The sequence below is a fragment of the Lactuca serriola genome, chromosome 4 (genome assembly GCF_051521515.1).
Source record: "Lactuca serriola cultivar US96UC23 chromosome 4, Lser_US96UC23_V15, whole genome shotgun sequence".
Lineage (NCBI taxonomy): Eukaryota > Viridiplantae > Streptophyta > Magnoliopsida > Asterales > Asteraceae > Lactuca > Lactuca serriola.
Window position 1 is genome coordinate 76,719,253 of NC_136411.1, and position 8,759 is coordinate 76,728,011.

Genomic DNA, 8,759 nt, shown 5'->3' on the forward strand with positions numbered 1-8,759 from the left:
TCGAGCATGGTGCTATCATTTTTCTCTAAAATCTTGGTAACAAAGTCAATGCTCACACCTACATATATATATATATATATATATATATATATATATATATATATATATATATATATATATATATATATATATATATATATATATATATATATATACACCAAAATTTAGGGTTTTATATATTAACTTTTTGTTGTCAGTGTTAGTTATATGGTTATTTTATTTCTTATTCCTTTGCTATTTCTTTTCAATAAAATTATTATGGATTACTTGATGTGTGAATGTTGTTTTTTTGAGAGCAGCACACACCGTGGTATTATTTAATGTACTTCTATCCTTGAAGTTTTAAAATAGCCTTCAAATAAATATGTTCTCCTTATACAAGGCTATAGGCAATTTATTGATGTCGAGTCTCTTTTTGTATATCAGAGAAAATCTTTTATCTTTGCATTGGAAAGGGCAAAACGATCATACATGTATCGACTAACTGTAGATTATTTATTACAAAACTGATTGGATTTGCAATGCAAGAATGTTTCCTGATTGATTGTGTTTTGTTTTTTTTTTCACTATTTAAATTTATATATATTATATTGTACAAAATCATGATTTTATTAAATAACTACAAATATATTTAAATTTATATATATTATATTGTACAAAATCACGATTTTATTAAATAACTACAAATACAATATGATCGATCGGATATTCAAACCAGTGTATATATATTAATTTAAATTGATGATTATAAACTTACAGACAAAAAATGTATGTTTGTAAAATAATAAAACTTTTCGAATCATTGATTAGTCATTACACTTTTGAATTTATCGATACTGTTTTCGTTTCTCACCGTGGTTTCCACAGGTTTAAACCTAGTTATTTTATATGACTAGAAAGATAAAAACAAACAAAAACAGAAGGATATTTAATTTCTCTTTATACAAATCATTCCTGTTTCCTGTCTTAACGTTCCAAAAATAAAATTGATCTCCACAGATACAACTTAACCAAACTTGTGAAAGCCTCAACCTCAATCCAAAAATTCCAAACAGAAAGCAAAATGACAAGAGTTGCGAAAGCACTATTGAAAACCTGAAAGAAACAAAGGTAAAAGAAGAATCTATCAACATTTACATACATCAATGGACCACTTCCAGTTCACAGTTCATTTCATCTGTTCATTCATCAGAAGACACAAACAAAGAAAGAAAGAAAGAAAAAACAATCTTTTTTTCAACATCGGCACCTCTCTATTTACCTTTCTTTTTTAATCTCCCATCCATCTTCCCAATAAACAAACTCACCTGTTTTAACCTATAAAATCAAAAAACCCTCCTTCCTTTTACTTTCTTCATCAGAATGTACAACCCCCGCTTCAGAATGTACAACCCCAAGCAGAGGTATTCGAATTAACATAAACATCAAGACTCACTCCCATCATCATCATCTTCTTCTTCAGATTCTTCTTCTTCATCTTCAGACACTGACACGTCACCAAGATTCTCAATCATATTCATAACCTCCACTGTGTCATCCAAATAATACTCCGCCCTACTTGGTTTCTGTCCCACAGTACATGCAAACACTGATCGATTATTGACATTCAAAATGACACCTCCTTTTATGGCATCCCCAATCATCACAAACATATCTTCATCACTTCTATCATCCCCCACACACAACACAAAATCAGCCCTTCTTTCTTTCTTAAACATGGATGAAAATATCTTCTCTGCCACTAAACCCTTCGTCACACCCTACAATAATAACAACCGACTTTAGTCACTCAAATAATTCAACTCAAAGTATGGATTAATATCATAAAAGACTTATACTTTATGTTTTTTTTTCCAGATTGAACTTCAACTTTATTTTTTCCTGAAAAAGACCCTGCATTTTTTACATTTTTTTCTATTTGACCCTTTTACTGTTTTTTCCGAAAAAAGACTTGTAAAATGTGAGGATTTTTTTTTTGGAGAAAACATAAAATGTTTTGAGGTTTTTTTTTTAAAAAAAGGTTAATTCAAAGTAGACATTATATTTTGTGTTTTTTCAGGATTAAACCTCAAATTTCTTTTTTGGCTGAAAAAGATCTTGTAACTTTTTTTTTCCAAAAAAGCCCTCATCTTTGTATTTTTTTCCGAAAAAAACCCTCGACCTTCTAAATGCTTCCAAACAAACCCTAAACTTTTTAAGTTTTTCTCGAAAAAACCCTTACATTTCACGATTTTTTTGGAAAAAAAATGACTTAACGGACCATATCAGAAAAAACGAAAAAATACAAGGTCTTTTTCAGATGAAATAAATGAGGTTTAATCCGAAAAAACACAAAATATAAGGTCTTTTTTGAAATTAACCCTCAGAAAAAATATAAAAGATACAAGGGATTTTCCGAAAAAAATATAAAAGTTTGAGGGTTTTCTCAGACAAAATTAATAGGTTCATGGTTTTTGTTCTCGGGAAAAAATTAAAAAATAAAAATAAAAAAGTTGAGGGATTTTACCGAAAAAATGTTAAAAAAAATTGTATCTTTTAGGAAAAAAAATTAAGGTTTAATCCGAAAAAACTCAATATATTCTTTTTTTTTATGGTATTAAAACCCTTATGAAATGAAGTCAGCAAAACAATACCTGTGGTTTGACTTCAACAATATATTGACCGCTTTTAACCACAACCGGCTCATTAGCAAGAACACTTTCCAAATGATCCAACATTTCCTTCGCTTGGGCCGACCCGAAACCCGGATCCGCATCCTGATGATGCCACACCAACGCACTTTCTTTCCTTTCAATATACGACCCGTCCGTCGCATCCGTATACAATCTCATCACCGGTTCCGCCATCTGCATCCACCCAAAATTCATCCCTTGCGCACACGTCTCCCACTCTTTCTCCCCCGGCCACCTGTCACCAATCACCAACCCTTCAGCATTTACCCAAATGGGTAAAACCGTAAAATAACAAAAAAAAAAACAAAATCTTTTACCTTATAAAGTAACCATGTTCAGCTGCGATTCCAAGCTTCTCACACGGAGCAAACCATTTAGCAAGATCTTCTCTCCCTCTCCCACTAACAACAAACACCGTGTTCTTCGGGTCGTTACATAATTTTTTAAAAATCGAAATCACTTCGTGACTCGGGCGTTTATCTATCGATGATTGTGGCATCACAGTGCCATCGTAGTCTAATAAAATAGCTCGATTTTGAGCGTGTTCGTATGCGGCCACGATCGCGCCACTTGTCAGCTTCCTGAACATTGGATCGAGGGCGACGACTCTGAACCCAAAGCTCAATCCGATTCCCCAACATCGTCTTCTGAAATGTTCAACGCATGTTCTCTCAAGGTCTTGAAAGAAGCTTCTAGACCAGTAACTAACTTCATGGCTGCTTACGTATTTATAATGCTTCTCGTGTCTCATTTGTTTTTCAAGGTCGGAGGTTGAAATAGCTTCATACATGGCTTCTGATGTGGCGTCCACGTTCCATGGGTTCACACGTATGGCCCCACTTAAAGAAGGTGAACACCCGACAAATTCGGATACTACTAACATGGATTTTTGAGGGGAATTTGACGAATCTGACCCTGAGATACCTTGTCTACATACGATGTATTCGTATGGGGTTAGATTCATTCCGTCTCTAATGGCTGTGACGATTGCAGCTTCTGAAATTGTGTAGTAAGCGGCTTTTTCTGTTAGAGAAAGTGGGGTGTCGATAAGTATGATTGGATTGTAATTACTCCCTGGAATCCCCAATTCCTGATTGATTCTTTCGGTGCTTGTTCTTATTTCAGCTTCGATTTCTTCCACATGGCGACCTTTTCCGCGAGCTGGATTCAAGATTTGGATTAAGATTGCGCGTCCAATCCATGATCGGTGTGATTTCAGCATTTGTTCCATTGCTAAGACTTTTAGGTTTACGCCTTTGAAGGTGTCCAAATCATCGACACCTAAGAGAATTGTTTTCCCTTGGAATTGTTGTTGAAGCTCGTGGACACGTGTCTGTTTTTCGGGTTGTCTTAGTATGGATTCCATTTGTCCCATGTGGATTCCACTCGGCATGATTTTGATTCCGATTGTTCTCCCGTAGTATTCCAATCCGATGTAGCCTCGTTTTGATTGGTATTCCAATCCGAGCATTCTGCTACAGCAAGAAAGAAAATGTCGGGCGTAGTCAAATGTGTGGAACCCTAGAAGATCGGCGTTTAGAAGTGATTTGATGATTTCTTCTCTTACTGGTAAAGTTCTGTAGATTTCTGAAGATGGGAATGGGCTATGGAGGAAGAAACCCATTCTGAGTCTATTGAAATGTCTTCTTAAGAAAGAAGGAAGTACCATTAGGTGATAATCATGAATCCAGACGTAATCATCATCTGGATTTATAACTTCGATTACCTTTTGAGAGAATATTTTGTTTGCAGCTACATACGCTTCCCATAAAGACCGGTCAAATCTACCACCATGGCTGGCTGAAAACGGTAGTCTGTAATGGAAGAGCGGCCATAGATGTTGCTTACAGAAGCCGTGATAATACTTGTCTAAAACATCGGGAGGGAGAAACGCTGGAACACATTTGAATCTCTCTAGCAAAATCTGTGAAACATCGTCTTGTTCGTTAAGATCAATGTCAGCCCTAAGTGAGCCTACGTAGATAACCTCCATTTCATCAGGCAACCCATCTTTTATATGCTTATATAAAGAATTCTCATCCCAGGTGAAGCTCCATGATGATTCGCCATTATCATCGATTTTCCGTGTAGCTTTAATCGGGAGTTGATTGGCTACAACGATTAACCTATCCGCCATAACCGTTGAAGGGGCGTCGGATGAAACGCTGCGAGCTTGATCATCGTCGAGCTCTGTTAGAACTCCGGGGACAGTCATTGTCCTGGAGATCATCTTCCTTCTGGGTTCTTCCATAGCTGGGAAATTCCCGTTAGCTAGATCTAACAAGTTTGCATACGATTTCGAAATCATTTTAATTTCGACCAGAATTCACCAAACCCCTAATTCTAATCGAAATTGGAAACCCCAGTCGGAGTAAACAATGATCTGCAATTGGGCAAACAAGCATCAACACATTAAAAGAAACACATAGATCCAAGAAATCCAACAGAACCCTAACAAACTCAAAAACCCAAGTCAAAATCGGCATAGGTCAGTCAACGATACATTAATTGGAATCCAAACAGAAACAAAACAAAACAAAACACAAACCAATCGCAATTGTTTACATAAAGAAACATAGAAATCAGCATCGAAACCTTGAGATAGATACATGTCAAGAACATTAAAGAAAACAAAAACAAAAAGAGCTTTGTCAGGGAAACTGACCTGTATGATTGAGATGAGATGAAAAGTGAGATGGAAGTCAGAAGAAAATCTAGGGTTTGATCCTAAATATATGTGTGAGATGGATCTTGAAGGTGCTGGTGTTGTGGAAAAGCTGTTGTTAGAGAAGAGAAGTAGAGAGGATTGAGATTATTTAAATGTGAAGAAAGGAAAAAGAAAAAAGGAAAATGAAAAATGAAGGTGAAATGGGGGAAGGAAGAAGGGGATAAGGTCGGCCAGCAAAGAAAGTAGGGATGCCAACTGGAATTTTTGCGTCACGCGCTTGTTATGACAGGCGGACGTGTCAGTCCTCTTGGTCTTCACGTGTTCCTCTATCTTGTAAATTTTTAATTAAATTCAAAAAATAAAGACGTGAGGAGGTGTCTAGATCACCAAAAAGCTAATTCAATTTCGAAAAGGATGTTTATTTATCAAATATGATTTTTAAATTACGAAAAATAGAAGTATTCCTATTTTTATAGTTGTATACAAATATCATTACACCATTTGTTCATATAATAATGATGATAAAAATATGTTGAAAGAAATGAATAGATTTATGGGTTCAAATGCTCCCAAGTCCTACCACATATGTTATGTTGAAAAGTGTGTTACTATTATTAATAGTAGTATTAGTATTTTTTTAGTTTGCTTTTTGAAGCTGAGAATCTTTCGTTACGGTTAATAATTTAGGAGGATAACAAGGTTTCAATTTTGTCTATATTAGGTCCATATGCTCTTTTTTGTATATATTATATTAATATGGTTGTTATAACCGTTTAAATATCATCTTTATTACCGTTAAAATGATAAGATTTAAACGGTTATAACAACCATGTTGATGTAATATGTACAAAAATAGCCTAGAGACCTAATGTGGACAAAACCTTATTACCTACCTAGGTCATTAACGCTTAAAAACTTTTAATTAAATAAATGGACCTTATGATTTACAAAAAATAATAAATTTAGTATTTAGTTTTTTTGACACGGATAGTCTTAGTCTTATGGTTTCAACTTTCAGTTGCATGGTTGCTTGTAATGAGTAATGACTTAAATATTATTTTTAGTATTTTTATCATTTCATTTAACTCTTTTACAATTTATATTAATATTTTAGTTAGATGGTTTCATCATTTCATCTTCTTTTTTTAATCGTTCATTCACCACAACCAACGGTTTCAATTGAAAGGTTGCAAAATAATTTTCTGACGTTTTTTCATAAAAAAACTAATAATAATCAAATCCTTAATGATTAAGATTATGTTTAGTGCGTCACAACTAGGGGTGTTCAAAAATAACCGAATCCGAAAATCCGATTCAAAATTACCCGAAAATTCGAATATCCGGATTTTCGGATTCGGATTCAGATATCAATTTTGAAAAATTTCGGATATTTCGGATATCCGATATCCGAAAAATAAAATTTTCTAATTATTTTTTAATATCTTACTTATAATTAAAAATTGACCGGGAAACTTTAGATATGAGGTGACTGGCGTTGTAACTATTGTAATGTTAGTTCGTTTGTAAATTTAAATTGTTGTTAATTTATTTGTAAAGTTAATGGCGACGTTAATTTATTTCCAAAGTTAATAACTTATCAAACATATTGAATAGCTACAATTGTGAATAAACTAAGAAAATGACTTATAAACCCACTTTGAAGATAAATTAGGAAGAAAAATACATAAATGCGTTCCTTATTACGTTATTTGTAAATTGATTTGCAAATTGAATCCGCTGTGTTGTTAATTTCATTTCAAATTACATACAAAATATCAATGACATGAATTTAATATTTGTAAAAGATGCGTTTCGGATATCCGATATTGATATCCGTATCCGTATCCGAATTTTCGGATATCCGAATTTTGGATATCCGAAAATTCGGAAACGGATTTGGATATTAAAATTAACTATCCGAATTTTCGATATCCGGTTTTGAACACCCCTAGTCACAACTAGCAGATAACTAGCTATTTTTCGATCTTTTTTAAGTTGTCATGTTTGGCAAGCCAAAAAGTAGCGTATAAGCTAGCATTTTAAAAAGCTACTCAGACTAGCTTTTTAAGAGTTTTTTTTTTAATTTTCCAAATATACCCCTTAATTAATTATTGAAAACATATTTTTTAAATGCCCTTTTATGCCATTATATAAATTCCAGATAGCTTATCAGTCAGTGGCAGGGTCAGGGTCAAAGTAAAGGGGTATCCCCGGGTATCCCTGACAAATCTTATATTTGTTGATAAGTTATTAATTAACTTGATGATCGATTAGATCTATGTAACAGGTAAGCGATGAATATAAAAACAGTAAATAACCCAAGAATGAATCAAGATGTGTCGAATGATTAGATTACTCAATCCTCAGCAGAGCTCGACTAAGAACTTCCGCTGTAGAGGATGCTTAGGGTTACAAAAAAACAAGAACGATAACTTTGCTGAACAAATAAACCTCTAAACGTTACTGATCGTTCTCCCATTCTAAGATGCATGCAAGCACCTATATATACAAAACCCTACTAAACTCACGGATGGACAGGCCCATACCGGAGAGACATATTAGACTAACTAACGAGCCTAATAGACGCAACACAAAATACGACCCAACAATCTCCCCCTTTGCGTCAAATTGGAGCGAGACTACTTCTTCTTACTTGGGCCAGCAGCGGGAGCCTTCTTTACGGTATCAAACAGACGTGTGATAAGAGCAAGGATAGTCTGTCTGAACCGAATGTACCATTGAATCATATCATCAAAGTACTTGATATCATCCGCTGTGTTCTGCTTGCATCGATGGATGATCCCTAAAACGTGTTCCAAACATGGAGTGGTGTAGAGATGTTTGTCTGCCAAGGCGAAAAGGCATTTCTGTCCTTCGTTCCTGGTAAACATGACGGAGTTTCTCTTTGGGTCAATCTTCCCCATCTGCATCATGTTGAGATCATTGGCAGAGCCAACAGGAGACATGGTAGGCTTCTTCTTAAATACGCTCGCAATCTCCTGATCCATCAAAGCAACTTCCATGATATAGCATACAAGCATCCTCTTAAAATGGTCGATGATCGGACCATATTCAGCTTCGTTTGTCAGAAGGATGTTGTGCAAGATAATCCAATCATGGGGATTAAGGTTGGGAAGATCTGCAAGTGAGATGGCATGTTCGGCTTTGGCAGATCCCCTTAGTACCTTGAACCGAACGTTGGTGAAGTTTCCTTCCCTGTACGGCTTTAGGACCCGAACATTGACAATTTTCTAAGCGCTCCAAGTCTGGTATTGGGGTTGAGCGGCCTTCAGATAAAATTCAATTAAGTCCCGATCAACCTGTGGATGAGGATGAGGGAACTCTGCAATGTTGTCAAAGGCATGAAAAACAAATGCCTTTCGGGTCAGTGGCATGTCGAACTGTGAGTCAACAGTGTT

The 8,759-nt window shown here is 35.0% G+C and overlaps 1 protein-coding gene across 2 annotated transcripts; it reads right to left on the bottom strand.

Moving 5' to 3' along the window:
- Positions 1 to 925: 925 nt before the first annotated feature.
- LOC145101942 (putative alpha,alpha-trehalose-phosphate synthase [UDP-forming] 7) lies at positions 926 to 5,525 on the bottom strand. Of its 2 annotated transcripts, XR_013705936.1 has the most exons (5): positions 5,338 to 5,525; positions 2,990 to 5,055; positions 2,634 to 2,907; positions 1,262 to 1,760; positions 926 to 1,095 (listed from the first exon to the last, which is right to left on the bottom strand). XR_013705936.1 is itself a non-coding variant. In XM_079039256.1 (4 exons), the coding sequence occupies exons 2-4, from the start codon at positions 4,978 to 4,980 to the stop codon at positions 1,425 to 1,427; spliced, it is 2,601 nt and encodes an 866-aa protein (XP_078895382.1). In that variant the 5' UTR covers positions 4,981 to 5,055; positions 5,338 to 5,525; the 3' UTR covers positions 1,112 to 1,424. The 2 variants fall into 2 exon arrangements, 1 of the variants encoding a protein (XP_078895382.1); XM_079039256.1 differs by lacking the exon at positions 926 to 1,095 and having other exon boundaries at positions 1,112 to 1,760.
- Positions 5,526 to 8,759: the final 3,234 nt, after the last annotated feature.